Source organism: Ostrinia furnacalis, unplaced genomic scaffold, assembly GCF_004193835.3.
Source record: "Ostrinia furnacalis isolate ACB-3 unplaced genomic scaffold, ASM419383v2 OfSCF2237, whole genome shotgun sequence".
In the NCBI taxonomy this organism is placed as follows: Eukaryota; Metazoa; Arthropoda; class Insecta; order Lepidoptera; family Crambidae; genus Ostrinia; species Ostrinia furnacalis.
This window is the reverse complement of record NW_021132476.1, coordinates 453982-475201: the sequence shown is the minus strand read 5'-3', so window position 1 is coordinate 475201 and position 21220 is coordinate 453982. Positions and strand designations below refer to the sequence as shown.

Below are 21220 nucleotides of genomic sequence, written 5' to 3'. Positions count from 1 at the left end.
CCACCACTCTTCAACCTTGTGTAACTTGTGTACCTACCTGTTTAAAAAAGGACAATTCACACTTCAAGCTACTGTGGCATCATATGCAGCTATAACAAGTAGAAACGATGTTTGCAACAAAAAAAATCCGTATAGTCCGTGCAGCATATAGCACTGTACTATTTCACGGACATTTTATCGTTCACAGTACGGGCACTGAACCGCACACTGAACTCCATCGATTCCGTATAAAATTCTATTATGCAATATCTTTGTAATATTTTTGCATTCTACCTCCTCTAGCGCTGTGAAATTCCTTTTATTATGAACTGGGGGAAATGGAAAAGTGTCATTTTGTTCAGATAAGACTTTAAAAACTGTTGCTATACAAACTTAGTATAAATTGGATACATTAGGTGTAAAATAAAACCATAATTGCCTTTGCAATCAAGACAATGACACATTAATGACCATTTTGATAAAAAGCAATAAAATCAGATAAAAATGGCTTTGTTAAGTGATCGTGGTTTAATGGATACAGGACCCAGATTTTCAAAGGCAATATCTATTTATTCTATATATTTGGAGTCCTCTAATGGATAGGAACCGGGCCGAGAAATAAAATATTCCCATATTTTTCGAGAAATGGAAAAACATATTTTTCGGTCTTCCGTCAGTCTGTATTAGGCGTCTCTTTACAGTTAATTTCCTCTATCAGCAGCTTCACAGAGTTTGGACCTTTTTCGCGAACTTTCTTGTCGTTGTGGTTTACCATAGTTTAAAGAAGACAGCCAGATCAAAAGTTTTCAGCGCTATTGTGCCACTAACACTAAACGTTTTACACTGACGTTACGTTACAGATGTTTTACAATGAAATGAAGTATAGATCTGGGCTTTCAAATGATACCAATATGGGTGGAAAGTGGGGATGCACGCTTGAAAGTGTTTGTCGCGGGAGGTGCGATTTTTTTGACACCGATTGTATATTACAGTTATTACTATACACAGTTTTCTAACTAGAAGAATCCCACAATAGTAACATAAGATTCGAAATCCTAGCTACTTTAATCCCAAAACAGCTTTAGCTTTTTCTCCAGACTACCCGAGGCCACTTTATTAACAATACACTTTATTTACACTATTAGTAACAATATTTAACAAAAAATCCGTGTTTGTCCGATCTTTCTCGACTGTGTCCCGTTGATTTCATTCAGACATTTCTGGGATGGCAGTCAGTCCTATGTCAAATTACATTTGGCTTCCCGTGAACACTTTTATGTCTTCCATCTTGTTTGGCTGCCCTATTTCTATTTACCATGGCGATTGGTGATACGGATTCATGGTTATATAAAAAATATTTTTATGTGCCTGTTTTTTGTTACTCTTTCCTGGTCTTGCTGTTACATAAGAGTTAAAATATAGAGCTAAGTTTTTAGGTATTCTCTTCAAGACGAGAGTGAATAGGCACTTACAGGGCAGGTATTTACTCCATCCTAAACTGCAATTATCCTTAACATTAGGTGTGATTGTAGTCAAATACTTAGGTACTTTGATCTGCATAAAAAAATCACTTAAGTATACCTTTTCACTTGCGGGTAATATGATAAAAGAATAGTTAAATGTTAACAATGATAGAACAAATGCAAACGATTTGCCGACAGTTCTGTTTATGCTAATTTTTATTTTTATTTATTTAATAGGACAACCAACAAGACATACACTGGAAGACAATCAATATTTACAACGTATTTAACTTAATCTAAGTCTTAATTAATTCGTCTAAACTCATTTGGGACTTACTTATTTTATAGACAAAACCATCGTCGTTCTTTGTCTTTTTAATTTACTGTAAGTGCGGTCTTCACTTCTGAGAAATCCTTTGCTAAATTGTTTTAGTCAACTCAAATGAAAATGAGGCTAATAGGATTTGTGACGTAGCTCAACTTTGTATTATTTCATTTGATTTGAAAACTTTTCAAGTGGCGGTGTTATTTTAAAATCTGAGTAACTGACATTACATAAAAACTTTGTTTTAACTCTTTATTTGTTACTAAAGTTCGTATCATTAAATAGATACCACATACTACAAGTACGACTCTACATTCAGGAATTGGTTCAATTATGTAATTGTTTGAATTTCAATATGTAGACTGTACAGTTTGAATTTTATTTTAGACGTGAATTGTCAAATCATAGCGTATCGTTACAAAATACAGACCTTTAGTCTATGTAGTAGGTATACGTCTAATGGTCTAAAATCAATCTCACTTGATAGTGTGATTCATCATCATCATTTCAGCCACAGGACGTCCACTGCTGAACATAGGCCTCCCCCAATGACTTCCACATCGCACGGTTGGTAGCGGCCTGCATCTAGCGCCTTCCTGCTACCTTTATCAGGTCGTCGGTCCACCTTGTGGGTGGACGTCCCACACTGCGTTTTCCGGTACGCGGTCTCCATTCCAGAACCTTGCTGCCCCATCGGTCGTCAGTTCTGCGTACTATGTGCCCTGCCTATTGCCACTTCAGCTTGCTAATCCGTCGGGCTATGTCAGCGACTTTAGTTCGTTTACGAAAAGTGTGATTTGGGGTCTATAAAGAAGCACGATTCAAAACACGTCTTCAGGTCTGGCAAAGGTAAGTAGACTGAATTTCATTTACTGCTGTTCACAACAGAAAAGGTTCAGCAAAGGACGATGATAACCACATCACATAGTTTTTAAAATACTGTAGAATTATGTATAACTAGCTGACCCGGCGAACTTTGTTCCGCCTTAATGGCAATAAATAAGCAGACTTTTTTTTAATTTCGAACGGGATAAAAAGTATCCTATGTCCTTCTCCTGGCTCTAAACTACCTCCCTGACAATTTTCAGCTAAATCGGTTCAGCCGTTCTTGAGTTATAAGCGAAGTAACTAACACGACTTTCTTTTATATATATAGATTACAGTGGCACTGTTATCGTAAAGCTAATAAAACAAGGCCGTAACAACAGCTCCATGGTTCATTGCTAAGGTCACTTTATTGACCACCACGGCAATTACCTAAAAATCAATATTTTAGCGTTTATATGTTCATTACATAAATGCATAACTTCCATGTTGGAAAACTCTGTTACTTATGTAATATTCAGCTGAAAAACTATGCATTTTTCCTCGGGTTAAATAAAACCGATCGTCTTCAAAACTTTCACAAGTCAAGTAAATACCTTACCAAGGAATTTCACCGGTATTATGTATTGGCTCAGAATATACAGGTACCTGTGGCAGACATGTAATACATATTTATATTCCACTGCTTTGTATATTTTTCCAAGTTTATGAAGTTGTACCTTCGCTCTGGTATTTTACGCCATATTGCATGCTCCCAGTGACAGTCATTGCATTCCCAGACCTTACAGCTTATACAGCTATTGTCTTCAAATGTAGAGTGTTGTGAGAGGGTTTATTAAAGATAAATAAAAAACAAAGCAGTATTTCGAATCGAAAACTTTCAAAAATCTAATTGACACACGTTTTCTACTAGAATTAAATGCAAGACAAGAGTTATTTTCACACAATTATTAGTTAACTATCGCACTTAGGACAATGGTATCGCTATTGCCTACAAGCTATTTACGATTGGAACTATCGATTCGAAACTCGTACACTTCTCGGATGTCGAACGGAATCGATTCGCGCCAGGTACAGGGCGACGGCCTTTCAAAGGCCGATCGTTCGAACAAATAGTGTAGCCTGTGCTTAGTCTAATTTACACTGTCCATGGTATGTCTAATAATGGATGTTTAAAATCAATTAGCTTATACGAGTTTTAATATTGCGAAATATCGTCCTTTGTAGCGTTTCTTGGGAGAGACGTTCAACAGTTGAGATATATTTGACTGCAATGATAATGATGATGATCTACCATAGTCATTTAATTAAAAAGGTTTTGTCTTATTACGTACGTTTTAAAGCTCGCTGAAAAAGGAGGGCAGTTATTCATTATTTTAATTGGTCTACGTCGTGTGGTTGAATTAACGCCATCGTAAAAAAATGTTGTTTAGAATCTAAACATTTTACTAAACTATCGTTAGTTTATTAATTTTGTATCCTTTCAGCGATAATCAATTTTATTACACGTTTTAAATCGTTACTACTTACCTACCATTTAACCGGCGTAATCGATTTTCAGCAGCAACGTGACTGCCAATTTTTCATGATGTATAATTATGATTGTCATACACATGACTAGGGTTGCCAGGTCCAAAAACACAAATGCCGGACTATGTGCTTCATTTGGCCGGACATTTTACCCTAAAAGCTGGACATGCATGCAATTAGTGAGCTCACGAGTGAGTACTATCATCATCGGTTGCCTAACGTCCTGATGCGTGCGTGCCTTATTCTGTGGCTCGACTTTCGCCTGGCGCGGCAGCCAAATAAAAAGCCTAACAAAAGCCGGACAGGCCGGACATCGGTTATTTTGGCCGGACACGCAATCAAAGAGCCTAACTATGTCCGGCTTTATCCGGACGCCTGGCAACCCTACACATGACGCTACAGATCGTATGACATTCAAATAATAACATTATTCATTTATAAAAATACCGCGTAGTAGTTTTTTTACCGTCAATCAAGGTGACTTACCTTGTCCTGAAAAAGTTATTATTGAATTTCTACTTTCGTAATGCTCATTAGAGAAAACGCCAACTTTAAAACCGACATAAATAATAGAACAATATTTTTATCAACTCAATGTAAATAAACAGTGCGATAACTAAATTAAGTCTGTAGGTACTTTAGATATAGTACAGGAAAAGTGTAGATAATATTAATAACTTCATAGCTAGATATAGCACAGTCGACAGTCATTAGAGTAATATTTTTGTTCCAAAGTCGCACTTATTGCAACTGTATAAAAGCCACGTGGTTTAGCTTGATATGCTGTCATAATACAACGATCAAAGAACGTATTTTCCTACATCCTTTCTTTGTCTGACAAGTTCGTTTATTTTTACTGTCATTACCCGGCTGCGCCAGAAGGAGTGTTATGTTTTATTAGTTGTCATCAAAAGTAGGTTATACAGGTGCTTATTCAAATATTTTTTAATGTAGAATTTTCTCGTAGGTACCTAAATATGATTTTATGAAGAACAAAAAATGTTACTGTACTATAGGTGCTATAGGATATACTTTCAATTAAAATATTTTTATGACATCTAAATGCTATATTTCGTTATAACGAAGTATGTGGAAGTTGGAAGTAATTTTTTTATACAGCTTTTTCAATTACTATTCATAATTTTACCGTTTGTAATTTGTTCCGAAACACGAAAACATTTCATTTCCGTAGTTTTGCAAATGAAAAGTATTTTCATAGAGAATTTAATTCTAAAATTAAAAACTGCATAAATTTTACGACAGTAGTTTCAAATGGTAGGTACTACTTTTGCAGCAATGGGTAAATGCAGTTGCATAACCCACAAGCTTATTAATAGACAATGCTATGACGATCATGCTTGATACTAAACAATCTATAGCACTATTTTACGTATGCGTTTATAAGACACAACGAATGAAAATTTTTCAGTGCAATTTTACGTCAATGGTTAATTTTATTCTCCCAGGAGGATTGAACGAATTTTTTGTAGCAATGTGTTGTTTTTCTTAATTTAACCTTCTAAATATAAGAAAAGTCGATATTCATCATCATAATCTTCCAGCTAACATACGTCCACTGTTGAATACCTATAGGTCTCCCTCTCCCCAATGATTTCCAGATTGGCCAGTTAAAAGCGGTCTGCGTCCAATTCCTTCCAATCTTTATTAAGGTCCTCTGTCCACCTCTGTGGGCCGACGTGAAATTCATTTAGCATTGCTTTAGGTTTTCAAAATCAAATCGTTGTATTCTGAAACGTTTTGTTTATATCACAGAATCTATTTCAATTAATCCCACTTGTTGAAGTGATGTTTGTTTAAAGAAATGCGTATTTCTATTGCCCGTGGCATCATAACCTTAGCTCATGTGACCTTAGGTAGACCAATCCAGGTCATTAGCCTCCTGCTCCATGCAATGTTGTGCAATTTAATGTGGACTTATCTCAACGGGTTCTCGCGATAAAACGTCGTCAGCTGTCTGCGTCCCGCCTCTGATCAAATATTTTGGTCGTGCGAACTGCGCGTGTCAATGACACGTGGACTAGGGATATTCGATATACATCGATGTATTGAAANTTAACAATATACCTACTCAAAATTACGCAATTAGTGCTGTAATTTTAAAATTCTTCGACCCAATTTTGTATTTTTCGCAAGACTACTTTTCACTCATGAATTAATGTTTTTTCTCATTGAAGGTGAAAGCTTCATTCATTTATCATTAGTGACTAACGAAAATAACATGTTTTCGTCAAATTCTCACCTCTCTAAGTGGGTTTTCATGACCGATACGTTAGGTATCATTGTTGATGAATTGCAGACGCTGAACTGCGTAGCATTTGTCTATTGTTATTTTACTGCGATTATAGCGAAATCTACAAATATACTCAATGTTTACGTGTTCATTCACACGCGCGGGTGTGTGTGCGTGGCCGCTGCGCGAACGGCCCGCGCTCTTTGTTTGTTGACAAGCGGCTCGGCACAGCATTCAACAAGCGATTCTGCTCGCGAGCGGACGTCGCGCCGCGTCCTAACGCGTCAACTCGACCAAACTCGACTCGTGTTATCGCGTACTTCGGCTAAATTTAGTGCAGTTACTTTAAAACATTTTTCCCTCATCTGCGCAACATTTTGGAGTACAGTGCTGCACGTGGCGAGGCCCAACGTTCGTGCGATACATCGAGTTTTTTCGACTGCTAAAATTACTCGATCGCCTCCGTGCCAGAAGGTATGTTTTTTACAGTTTTCTTCAAAAACAAACACAGTGACATTGAATACGTCAACTTTTATGGGTGTGTCGCAGTTACTTTTCAGTGTTTTTATGATTGTACACAAGTACACAATAACACAGTCTGTTATGATGAATTGATGCGATAAATGCATTCGATAATTTTTTACAGTCGTGAGCACGACTGGCTCCGTAAGATTGTGCGCTATACTCGGACGATTTATATTGTAAATATTGAAGTTTGTGGCAAAATTTAAAGTGGGGCAAGTGGAGAGTTCAGCGCGGCATGGTCATTAGGCAGTGTCGCGATTTCACCGCTAATGAGATGCTCGCTGCATAAGTGCGGACAATGTCGCATTTCCAGCCTTGTTGCGGATAGATACAGTTATAATTTGGCTGCTTGCCGTAGGAGGCGCGTAGCGGTACCTCTGGTCGTAGCCTGTGCCGACTTGTGTTTCAAGTAACGGGACGGGTAATGCATGGTGTCGGCCCCACGGTAAAGCACATCCATCTAAGCGAGTCCTCATAACAATGTTTATTACTGTGTCTAGCTAGCTTCTAAATTAAATTTTAATTGGAGTCAGACATGTAAAATTTAAGGCACCGAATGTTTGGTACGTTCATCATCGTTTCTATTCAAATGAGAAATAACCGACTCTAACAAAAAATCCGAGCGTAGACCCATGATTACAGTTATGTCAACACAACACAACAAAGCTGTTTAAACTCGCGCATAAATCTCTTGAATAAACTCATTTGAAGCGCTTAAACGACCTCAACGTCACTCAATTATGAATGTTTCTTTATTTTCCAGTTATATAAATTACTATTTACAACTGTTTGAATTGTAGACAGGTTTCTACTGCGCATTTCTCTTTGACCTATTTTATTTACACTTATGATTTATCGCCGTAATATCCGTCTATCAAAAGAGGTTATTGATAATGAAAGTTGAGTTCGATAACATCTGTTTTGAACTCTTCAAAAGTGTTCGCCAATTTAGATACTCCATTTGTGTTATTTGCGTGGGTTCTTCTTACCTGAACTCAATGTTTTTTGTCAGTAACTTTATAAAAGATATTACCTGCGTGAATGGAGTCAGCATTACTCGGGGCCCTTACTTTTTCTATTACCAAGTCACAATTTAACAGTTTGCAAGGCGGTGAACATTTGCCCTTTTCAGCGTGGCCGATTGCAATTCGTAGTTCCTAAAACGTCTATTGTTCGCCGTCCGTTGGCCCTTTCTTCGCTTCAAATGGATAAAAACAACCCACATTGGAAGCTATACATATCTACACACCTATGTAGCTATGTACGTGATCTAGTTATTCAGTTGTTGACCTTTTTCTAACTGCGTCATTGTTTTTGAGAAGTCGGTAACCGAGTATTTCTATCACGTAGGCAGCCCATACAAAATACGAGACATGAGGTGACATTCATGATTTTTTTCTTTTATCCTACACTAATCTTGTGATATTAGCTTTGTCTGACGGATAATGAAGAGTGACTTGACTTGAGGTAGAAATATTAAAGAGTTGCGTATTAAGAATATATCGAAGCTAATAGAAAAATAAACAAGAATAAAAAAGGAATAGGCAAAGACAATGGAAAAGTAAAACGTATCAGTGCTTCAAGATACGACAGCAAAACGAGGAGTAATGCAAAAACCGGTTCCGAGCGTGTCCTTTTCGAGAAGGCTCGGCGTATCTTTGTTCGCGCAAGGCACCAAAACATTGGGGACAGCGAAAGTTCCGATTTGTTTGGTAGTAATCCAACTTACTGAACTACTGACCAGACTGAGAATTGAGAATCAAGCCATTATTGTCAAAGGAAAGTCAAAACAAAGAAGTAAAAGACTGTCTGTCTAATTAGCAATTGCTCGATTTGATTCTACCAGTATTTTATAGGATAGATCCTATAAAATTACCTTAGAAGGTACTATAAGTATTTTATGCATATTTAGCAGTTTCTAAGAAATAAATGTTTTCGTTTTAATCTGGTTTTATAAATAAAGATAATTTACCACACTACATCGTGTGTGGTCGTACCATAACAAATGTGACATACATTTTACAAACGTGAAATCTTCATATTTCATGTAAAAGGTCAAACTCCTTTAATGTAAACAAACACCTTTTTTGAAGTAAAGACTAACAATGCTCCCTTGAAGATACATTTCAAGATTTATATTTTTGTTGACCCACTTTTTTATTTATTTATTTGAACACCAACAAGGTTACATTGACTGCTTATTAAAATTAAACTGTATATTGACCTCGTTGTCTTTGTCACTATATTCCGTTCGTAAACACATACTATAACAATCCTAAAAATTGGCTCGTTCCCATTCCACAAGAAATATTTGCGTTAATACCAAAAAACATTCCATCACATTTCAAAGCTCACATTGTCTGTAACGGTTAGCTAAGTTGGTTCTTTTTATAATTGGTACCGTTTCATTGTTCTCGCCAGAACAAACCACTTATAAAAACCCAATTATAATCTCTTGCCGAGTTCAACGAACAAGTGCGCTGTATAAAATTTTATCTCCGATCATTAATGGCTTATCGTTTTTAACGAGTACACAAAACTCTGTATCTAATTTAACTCAAATAAGCGCTACTATGTTGCACCATGTTGTTATTTGTACACTTTTAACAGCATCTCCTTTATTTGAGCATTCAAATTGTTATTAGTTTAAGCACGAATTCTGTTACAGCCAAACACTATACCGTAAGCAATTGCTATTTACATTGTAAATACAGCACCGTCTATAGTAATTCGGAGGTATTCGCTCGTCTCTGATAATGTTGGAACAGTTCCAAAGAAATTTACGGAAAATATTTGCCTTGACGGAGTCTCAGAGCGGAACCCTTTGTCAGTACTCCGTGATCACATTCTATTACTGCGCAATAACCAAAATAAATCTACGCTCCGCTAATTATAGAATAATTGATTATATTTTTGACAATATAAGACGGGGACATAAGAAACCATTTATAGATGTGAATCAGAACACTGAAATATACATGGGTGTACCTACCAAAATTAACATAAGTAACCTAACTGAAGTTGGGTATGAATAGTTGTTCACAAAGTCATAAAGGTCAGCACAATAACAGGAGTCACATAAATTACCTATTTGTGCGATATTAATACAGCTCTTCCAGAAGGAATAACGAAGTTTTATATTTGTGGATAAAACGATGAAGCCACACTAGAATTTTGTCGTGATTCAGATTTTCACGAAACGTGATTCACCTCACGTAACAAAGAGAATACTGCTAGTAGTGTTTTACTAAATTAAACGCCAACATCAAATGTTTCATTAGTGAACAAAATGGGACAGGATAAGTCATACTACTTAAAAATGTAGCATCCAAAGACGATATTATAATGTAATAAGCATATAATTTCGGTATGAAACATGGCAAAAGTCTAATTTTTAGTTTAAAAATTATATAAACGGTTTCACTTAATAAAAGTTGCTTACTTTAATAAGTAAATTCACTCGACTAACATTGTGTTCATGTCCATATTCCAGTATTAAGAGTCTAGACGGGGTCCATCAGACGAGTAGCATAAAGCGTTAACACCACTGCAGCGAGCGTCTAGACGTGCGTAGCTGCTGCTTTACTCCTCTCTTTTCTCGTCTGAGACTACACTGAGGGAGGGTTTGTTCCAAAGGACTTGTATATTGTCATTCCGGATCGTCTGCAGTCGAGCAGTTTCGATTTTGCGCTGCCGGCGCCGGTATGTCAGCTCCAAGTTGGAGCAATAAAACGAAACGATTTCACTCGATGGCGCTTTTCAATGCTGAGACATTGTGTAACTCGCTTGGATTGTGAGTAGCTGTTTCAATGTTTACTTTCCATTTGGTGTAGTAGGTAACTATTTTATTTGTAAGAACTTTGCTCAAAGGGCGTTTTCGTATGAATGTAAAGGATATGACGCGTTTAGAGCTACCTAGATATGTATTGTCATTCACACCCAAAAAAGTTTTGGTGTCAATTTAAACTTTGTGTCGGTGTCTATGTTGGCTTTGTTGCCTTAGTTCAACATGCAGCCCACTGAGTTTTTGTAAGTGGACTACCTGCCGTGTAAGAAATAGGTAGTTTTTATCAGTGCCTTAGTAAATAAATAATATGCTACGGCCCGGAGAACCATTATTAAAAAGGGCTTTGTGACCAATCAACAAAAGTAGAGTCGGTATGTCTATTTCAGTATTTCATTTGTCTTTCTGTCTGTATTAAAAGAACACTTTTTACTCAAAGCACATGATGGCTACAACGTAATTCATTACAGAGATAAAGTTTCATGAACTTTGGGAATCGGCTTTGGTAGTGTGTTCATACCGGGTTTTACGAGAAGTTGCTTTATAGTTAAAAAAATGCAACATAATAGTTTAAAATATTATAAGTTGCTTTACGAGCAAATCTCGGTCTGAGAAAATGCAATCCCGCTGCAGCATTCAATTGGATCTTTTATACAGGGTATACAAAATCCAGGGGATATTTGAGACGTGTCTGGGGCGAGGTAGCTTTATTGAAGCTAGAAGAAGTAGTTACAAGAAAATGTTCTTAAAATTCATCCTTTATTTCTGGACAGAGATGTCATGAATTTTAACCTTCTGCTTTAAAATTGGCCATACTCAACTACTTATAGTTTACTCAAGTGAATTATTCAATGTGTCTGTCTATTGATATTGATTCATCTCTCTTAGATTACATTACAGTACACTCGACCTTGGCATTACCGCCCAATTCAAAAATAACATCATCCATTTACAAACATCTAACAAGAACGTCTTCCATATAGACATTATCGAGCTTTTAACGCGAAATCTAATTTACTAAAAGGCCTTTTTCTAAAAATAAATTGACAAAATAATCTACTTTTAAATAATCCGGTTCGGGCAGACACGCCGAGGGCACGACCGTGACAGTGAATTACGGAACAAAAACGTTTGTAAAAAAACTACTGCGTGTTTGTTTCGTTTTATTTGTAGCGCGTGCCATATCATTTAGAACTCTTTACATTTCAATTGACAAACGTTTTATTTAAAGATTTGTACTCATCACATAATTGTGTCCGACTTTCACGAGCATCTTTGCTTATTCACTGAAGAAATATTCGTAAATTTTTGGAAACTTGATGGAAGCTGGAAGGATGGCCGGCGCTACAGTAACCCAATTGGCCTTAACGCAAATTCTGTTTATTTTAAGAGTCATGTACAAAGCATAAATCCTGTGACTCATCCGTATTAGTGCTCAGGGCGATCATTGGCTTTGGATTTTGGGGCCAGTGCCCGTGTTATGCGGAGGTAGCTATAACCCAAGGGACGAAGTTATTGCATCGGCTTACTCCGACTTTTGTGATGATGAAACACATTTCCCGGAATTTTGTGGCCTACAACGGTTTAGTGCCGAGTTAAGTCATTTACATGCTGTATAGATACTGCCGTAATCTAGCCGATCCGACGCCTGCATAAAAAGATAAGAAAGGAATAGCTAGCTAGGGGTCATACAGTTTTGATCGAGGTCATTATAGTGCCGTTGATAAAAAAAACTGCGCAGTTTGTGCCTGCTTAAACTCTAGTGTTTCCTTCTTAGATATCGGATATTTTTAGACAAATTCACACTCGTACCGAGAACGATATCAGCATGCACGTCACGTAAACATTTCTAGAACACATCGCTTCAAAACAAACTTATCTAAATCTGTCCTGATTAAGATTCGCGAGTCATTGATAGGCTAAATTCATTGACCCGTCAATCGATCTGTGACCATGGCTAATTTCGATACATTCACCCCCAAAGCAACTGATTATATCAGGGCATCGACCTGCTGTTTTCCTGACTTATTCACCGTATTGTTAATTATCCTATTTTCTTCGGTAGCAGTTTCATCAACCTCTGTAGTAATAAGGGTAATTTCAATAACAACACACTTGAAATAAGTTCGTTAATATCACGTGTACCTACCATAACACAATATGTTCAAATTCAGAACGATTATGTAACATAATAGAAATATTTCCCCTAAAACGTAAGAAATTTTGGTTTATCGAGAAGAATGTGTTATGAGTCGCTTATTTCTGAAACTTCCTCTGATTTCCAGGTAAGTTACGAATTCTTCCGATTTCTCGAAAGAATGTTTCGGAGAGTTGCGAAACTGTTATGTTACCAGAGCACATTATTTGTGTTACTTCGTAACACGCTTTGGATGAAAAGTTATCATAATTTAAGGAAATTAAAATACCTCCTTTTTTACCATGACTGCTTACAGTTTTTCATATATATTTTTTTATCCACAACTTGCAAAGTGATGAAAATGCGAGATTCACTCATTGAGTTGTAATGTATTACTTCAATGGATTCACTCAAAATCCTCAACCACAGAGTAACTGGCTATCTTAACTTTGTAATTTTAAATTCAATCAAAATCTTTAGTCTTAGATTTGGGGAAAACTTTAAAGTTACATATCGTTACTTTTTAAAGGCGTAAAATCTTTTCTACCAAGTTCAATGCACATAACTACATATAGCTGCTTATAGCATTTGCAACCTTATCACTGTAAACATGATGTCATAATCGTATGATAATTACGCGATGCGTTTGAATCTAACGCATCCAGCGTACGCGCAGCCTTGGCCGCCGCATACAAGTGTTTCGCTCTGTTTATTACAAAGATTAATATTATTTAAAGATTTGTTATTGTAATGTTTTGTTGACCCTGAACTCTATTAACTTGTGATACAGATGTGCGTGCTATTTGCGTATTAAAAATAAATGCTAGTATGATTTTATTTACGATTATTATTAATTTAAAATGATTGAAGAAAATATAGAACATAGGGTCACACAAAGTATGCTTACTTAGAAAAGGACTTGATAATATGATAATAATTATGAAATGCGTTCGCTGATAGTGACTAAAAATCTTAGTAAAAAAGATTTAACACAGAATACACAGATACAGGTCACAGTATATTTATCTACTGTGTACAGGTTGTACAAGTAGTTAGATAAGTCGTCTCTTACTTTTAATTAGAGTTAAACCGTAGACCATTGAAAAGACTTATCGAACTATTAGTTTTCTTGTTATTTTTATACGAACCTCAAAAAACCTTTGTTTTAAATTGCAATTAAATTTCATTTTACGCACCTTATAATATCATCAAGTCAATCTATCTATTCATATTTTTATGTAATGAAATTGAATCGCAAAAAACAACACAAAATCTATCAAACTCACTTATATCTAGATTTTAATGAGCTCCAAATTGAAATCCAACCATACTGTAGAAAATTAATTTATGAAATCTAAAGGTGTACTTAAAAATAAATTAGTTATCTACTGTATAAAATGTACACTGGTGTTCCGAGTTTTTTTATGTTGTTGTAGGTACTTTTTGTGGAATCGTAATGAGACGGGTTCAACAACTTGTAGATCGTATCTGCACCTTGAGGCTGATTGTTTCTTGCGTAATGATTTAGGCCCAGAACAGACGGTGAAACGCAACTGCAACGAAACTGCAACTGCTAGTTACTTTTGAGTTGCATCTTAGTTTCTGCCATAGCGTCCGTTGAGAGACCACACATGATGCGACCAGTTTGAAACTTTTAGTTTCATTCATCAGAATCATCAGAAAGTTGCAGTTTCTGTGCAGTTGCGTTTCACCGTCTGTTCTGGGCGTTAATGAATTCCAATTTACATCACAGTCGCCATTTCTAAAGCGGCTAATTACGCTTCACACTTCATTATAGTGTGCTTTGTCTACATCATAATCTGTTCACGTCATGTTTTTGATAGAGCTCCTATTTTAGTTGAAGAGATGTTGTTATGTTGATTTGAAAGAAAGAAATTAAATTTGGGTATGGAATTTCACATAAACCCTTAGGCTTTAGGTCCTACGGTATATTTTCATAGATTTCTNACACAATTAAATAAAATTACACGTATACATATATGCTACCAGTACCGGGGGTGAAGTGAAGTATGTGAGCGACAAGGAAGCGGTGCGTGGCGGACGCGCCGCGCTTCAGGCCGCTTGCTATAATAAACCATGCGCGGGACGCGCCGCGCTTCAAGCCGATTGCCACTCTAAACTATCGGTGTGCACTCACACAAATGCAATTCTCAGCTTAAGTTGAGAGGACTGTAGTAATGAGGGTAATTTCAATAACAATACACTTGAAATAAGTTCGTTAATATCACGTGTATCATAACACATGTTCAAATTCAGAACGATTATGTAACATAATAGAAATATTTCCCCTAAAACGTAAGACATTTTGGTTTATCGAGAAGAATGTGTTATGAAAGTCGCTTATTTCTGAAACTTCCTCTGATTTCCAGGTAAGTTACGAATTCTTCCGATTTCTCGAAAGAATGTTTCGGAGAGTTGCGAAACTGTTATGTTACCAGAGCACATTATTTGTCTTACTTCGTAACACGCTTTACATGAAAATTTTCATAGGTAATTTAAGGAAATTGAAATACCTCCTTTTCACGTTAGACTGCTTACAGTTTTTATCCACAACTTGGGAAAGTGATGAAAAAACGAGATCCACTCGAAATCCTCAACCACAGAGTGACTGGCTATCTTAACTTATGATATTTTAAATTCAATCAAAATCTTTAGCCTTAGAATTGGGGAAAACTTTAAAGTTACATATCGTTACTTTTTAAAGGCGTAAAATCTTTTCTACCAAGTTCAATGCACATAACTAGCTGCTTATAGCATTTGCAACCTTATCACTGTAAACATGATGTCATAATCGTATGATAATATGGCGATGCGTTTGAATCTAACGCATCCAGCGTACGCGCAGCCTTGGCCGCCGCATTCAAGTGTTTCGCTCTGTTTATTACAAAGATTAATATTATTTAAAGATTTGTTATTGTAATGTTTTGTTGACCCTGAACTCTATTAACTTGTGATACAGATGTGCGTGCTATTTGCGTATTAAAAATAAATGCTAGTATTATTTTAACAACGATTATTTATTTATATTAATATAGCATTTTAAGGAAACGTTTTTATAGCTCTTCACATCAAGCCTGCTTTCTTGGAAAAAACCATTCCTAAAAACTCCGTCTAAGATATTTTGTATAGAATTATTAGAGTAGGCGCACACCGTTGATTTTTAGTTGGCCGATAGTTGTGCCCGATTTTAAATTGTATGGAGAATCGGCCAAATCGAATCGGCGTAGTGTGCGCACTCCCATACATGCCCATACTGATCAACTGCCCGATTAAACTATCGGCCGACGAAAAATCAACGGTGTGCGCCTACTCTTACAGGTAGGAAGCTAAAAGGTAGAATTATACAGTTAGGTTGGTTGTCTCCTACCGAAACCTCCTACTGGCTTACCGAAACTATTAAATTTCTTGTTATTTTAATACGACCCCCCTAAAAACCTTTGTTTTAAATTGCAATTAAATTTCATTTCGCGCAGGTTATAAAATCATAAAGTCAATCTACTATTCATATTAAGTATTATGTAATAAAATTGAATCGCAAAAAACAACACAAAATCTATCAGACTTATCTAGATTTTAATGAGCACCAAATTGAAATCCAACCATACTGTAGAAAATTAATTTAAGAAATCTAAAGGTGTACTTAAAAATGAATTAATTATACAGGGTGTCCCGTAATGTAACGTCAAGCCGGAACTGGGTGTTGAGGCAAGTTGTGCTGGTTATCAGAAAAATATAAAAAAAAATCTATGTGGCATATTTTAAAAATAATAGGCATTTAAAAAAAATCAAAAAATTCTACTCCAGGTGACGGTCCTTTTGCTCGTGTTGCCACAAATTTTCACTTTTTCCAAATTTTTTTTTTGTTATGTAACCCTGAATAATGCTTCTCTAAATTGTTATCAAAATTACAAAACCAGCTGCTCCAGCTTGGATGAAAAAAATACATTATTCTCAAAAAAAATTTCAAAATAAAAATTTTGCTTAGTTTAAACTGACTGTACTGAAAAAAAAATGTACTACGCGAGTGTGGCAAGTGACGTCATAATTTGGCGCATTTAGTAAGGATTCCAAAATGGTATAACACTTGGTAATTTTTTGCTGTAATTGACGACAATTTTTGGTTTTTTGGAAATAGTCCCGTTTTTAACTTTATCTACCTTGGTTAAAAATTATTATTCTAATGTGCCCAAAATTCAAGTTTCTGTGACTGACTACCGTACAGTCAGTCACAGAAACTTTTGTCACCATGACAGTAATTAGTAGTTGACTTATTGTGACAAAAGTCACCCGTGCGCGCGCGCCTTTACTACCTGCTCTGCCAAGTGCAGGCAGAGCAAGTAGTAAAGGTACATGGTAACAGGGATACATGGTAACAGGGATAATAAGGATATGAAGTTTCGGTTATGGATATGGTTACGGATATTAGAATAATATTATACCGGTTTCGGTTACGGTCACGGATATGAAATAATTTCAGATTATCCGAAAGTCTCGGATAATTTCGGTTACGGAATTATTAGAATTTCAAAAATGTAGGTTCAATACAAATAGCAAGATGCTGCGTGAGCGTGACCCACATAGCTACTTTATGTACCAACTAAGACGACACCTATGTATGATAAAGGTAAAACAGGCTGGCATATTAGATGGTGCCAGCGAATGCCAGACAAGTTGGTAACAAATATTAAGATTTAAGGTACAATTCCAAGACGGGCCGCAGACCGCAAACTGCAACCGCAAACTGCAAAACTATGATATCGGCAGCGCGGCATTGCAGCTGCGGCGTGTATACTGCAGATTTCATAGAGTTTTGCAGTTTGGCCTTTATCCGAAACTATCCGTAACTTTTGAATCAGTTTCGGTTACGGTTATGGACATTTTTTTATTTCGGTTATCTGATAGTTTCGGTTACGGTTACGGATATCCATAACCTTTTAAAATGGCTTCTCCACCTCACTTAAGCCAGAAACTTGAATTTTGGGCACATTAGAATAATATTTTTAACCAAGGTAGATAAAGTTAAAAACGGGGCTATTTCCAAAAAACCAAAAATTGTCGTCAATTACAGCAAAAAATTACCAAGTGTTATACCATTTTGGAATCCTTACTAAATGCGCCAAATTATGACGACACTTGCCACACTCGCGTAGTACAATTTTTTTTCAGTACAGTCAGTTTAAACTAAGCAAAATTTTTATTTTGATATTTTTCATGGGAATAATGTATTTTTTTCATCCAAGTTGGATCAGCTGGTTTTGTAATTTTGATAACAATTTAGAGAAGCATTATTCAGGGTTACATAACAAAAAAAAAATTTGGAAAAAGTGAAGATTTGTGGCAACACGAGCAAAAGGACCGTCACCTGGAGTAGAATTTTTTGATTTTTTTTAAATGCCTATTATTTTTAAAATATGCCACATAGATTTTTTTTTATATTTTTCTGATAACCAGCACAACTTGCCTCAACACCCAGTTCCGGCTTGACGTTACATTACGGGACACCCTGTATACTGTATAAAATGTACACTGGTGTTCCGAGTTTTTTTATGTTGTTGTACTTTTTGTGGAATCGTAATGAGACGGGTTCAACAACTTGTAGATCGTATCAGCACCTTGAGGCTGATTGTGTTTCTTGCGTAATGATTTAGGCCCAGAACAGACGGTGAAACGCAACTGCAACGAAACTGCAACTGCTAGTTACTTTTGAGTTGCATCTAAGTTTCTGCCATAGCGTCCGTTGAGAGACCACACATGATGCGACCAGTTTGAAACTTTCAGTTTCAGTTTCATTCATCAGAATCATCAGAAAGTTGCAGTTTCGTTGCAGTTGCGTTTCACCGTCTGTTCTGGGCCTTAATGAATTCCAATTTACATCACAATCGCCATTTCTAAAGCGGCTAATTACGCTTCACACTTCATTATAGTGTGCTTTGTCTACATCATAATCTGTTCACGTCATGTTTTTGATAGAGCACTCCTATTTTAGTTGAAGAGTTGTTGTTATGTTGATTTGAAAGAAAGAAATTAAATTTGGGTATGTAATTTCACATAAACCCTTAAGGTTAGGTCCTACGGTATATTTTCATAGATTTCCACACGATAAATAAAACTAAGTCTTTCAATGTTTTTGATTTAATTTTTTATCTACTTAAGTACGAATATTTCGTAATAAACTAGTAGGTACATAGTAGTCTCCAGTAGGAGAGAAATTTTCGCTTATTTTTAAAATATTAGTTTAAAATTTATTTAGTTATTGATGACAATGAAAAATTATACAATTTAGATTACAAGTTGTTATTTAAACTTCAGTGACTTCTTTTTATTAGAAGACATTACAGAAGGTATACAATCACAGTCATTAACTCCATAGGAAGCCATCGAACGGAACAATCGCAACAGCTAATAGCGTCTGCTTACAACAGAATCACTTAAACCACTCGATACAAAAAGTTATTCCACCCATTCGAATTGCGAATTCGCAGCAGCTGATCAATTAAACCATGCGATTGCGATGCGAGTAGGGTTGCCAGGTCCAAAATCACAAAAGCCGGACTTTGTGCTTCATTTGGCCGGACATTTTACCCTAAAAGCCGGACATGGGACGGGGGGGTTGCAATTAGTGTCAGCTCATGTGAGTACTATCATCATCGGTTGCTAACGAACATCCTGATGCGTGCGCTTCGTAATATGATTCTGTGGCTCGACTTTCGCTTGGCGCGGCAACCAAATAAAAAGCCTAACAAAAGCCGGTCAAGGCAATATTTGGCCGGACAAGTCCCTAAAAGCCAAACATGTCCGGCTAAAGACGGACGCCTGGCAACCCTAGATGCGAGTGATTGAAGTGTTCGATCGAGTCGAGTGCGGGCGAATAAAAGCCAAAGCACACGATGAAATATTTGTGGCTGTAATGGTTGGCAACACTGCGGCGGCCATATTTACCATGTATTATATGTAGGTCTGATATTTAAATAAAATGCTGCTTTTATTATTAACACTTGGGGTTTTATTCTTCGTAAGATGTCACAACTTGTACAATCAACAATGTCTGTCCTTCGCTTCTTCTCAGTTAAGATTAAATATGGCCGCCGCAGTGTTGCCAACCATTACAGTGGCGGGTAGGTACATTAGCGGTGCGAGACCTCGCCGCGTAATAATAACTGGACTATTCCCACCGCTGCAACTCCTGTGTAGCCAGAATCCTACAGCTTGACCGCCAATAAAAACCCAACCAGTGAAGGTCAAGTTTGTCCCGGGGGAAAGTTGAACTGTCATTGGATCCGCAACGAAATAATCAGAAGAACATGGAGGAGTTCGAAGTTAGGTTCACATTCCCTCCATTGCAAAGCGGATGACAGGTGACAAAGAAAGATCTCTATGGACCTTTAAGAAAAGATGTGCACCACGGTTAATAAACATCAGTTAAGGGGACCTTCTTATGAGCTATTAGCTACCGCGTGATAATTTATGGCGAAATGTTTGCGGTGCGGCGCCGCAACGCATCGTGTGCTTTGGCTCTTAGTTAAGCTATATCCGTCACGAGTTCGTTAACACGCCCGTTTGCAATGGTACAGCACATCAGGCTATAAGTTTGTTGCAAAATAGTACGTACTCATTATTAACCGCGTAAGAAGTCACAGGGTTTATTTATGTTATTTTATTTTTCTTTATTCAGAAAACCGCAGCTTTAGGTTGATCAGTTGATGTGCCGTGGTCCGTACCAGGACCCTTCGGTGACATGCAGGGGCGTAGCTACTAAGGGGCTAGGAGGGGCAGTGACCCGAGGCCCCCAAGCTCAGGGGGCCCCCGAATCCTTACCAGAAAATCTCAATTGAACTAAACTTTGAAAATTTCTCCCATTTTCAAAATAAATAGAGAGAAATTCGAAAGTAATAAATAGGGAATTCCCCAAATTCTTTCTGTGGGTTGCAGCAGTCCGGCCCCATTTTTTTTATTTGCCCCAGGGCTCTTGGTTATCTAGCTACGCCACTGGTGACATGGCTATGGTTACACAGGAGAACTAACATTAAATGCGTAATTCTTCAAATTCAAATTAATTTATTTTACAAGTAGGTTTTTAAAAAGCTCTTTAACGCGTCCCATATTTCTTTAACCCTACCACTGATTTTTGCTATGCTTTCATCTCCCATTATTTTAAACTTTATTGTGCAGGCTTTGTTATCATAAAAACAGAACAATATCAAAATACATCTTAAAATCAACATACAAGCTTTTAATTAGCAAACTCGTAGGTACAACCTCCTGATCCATTTCAAGCGAAAAAAAGATTTTCAGCGCTCACATTTTCATGTCACGTGCAAAATACCCATCATCAACAGCTTGCTTGATTCAACAACAGCCTAGTTTTTGTCGCTTTAATTAT

At 36.7% G+C, this 21220-nt stretch overlaps 1 protein-coding gene across 7 annotated transcripts in view; it reads left to right on the top strand.

Moving 5' to 3' along the window:
- Ypel (Yippee-like) overlaps nucleotides 1-21220 on the top strand; it is a 148612-nt gene that overhangs the window by 80835 nt on the left and 46557 nt on the right. For 3 of the 7 annotated variants that reach the window (XM_028307435.1, XM_028307434.1, XM_028307433.1), the window contains exon 1: nucleotides 10646-10691. The exons of 2 other annotated variants lie outside the window; for them this stretch is intronic. In XM_028307435.1, coding sequence (XP_028163236.1) covers nucleotides 10661-10691 — 31 coding nt within the window. In that variant the 5' untranslated portion in view covers nucleotides 10646-10660. Of the gene's footprint in view, nucleotides 1-6529; nucleotides 6848-10645; nucleotides 10692-21220 lie in introns of those variants that run through there. 2 more of the 7 variants (XM_028307436.1, XM_028307438.1) reach the window with 2 other exon arrangements.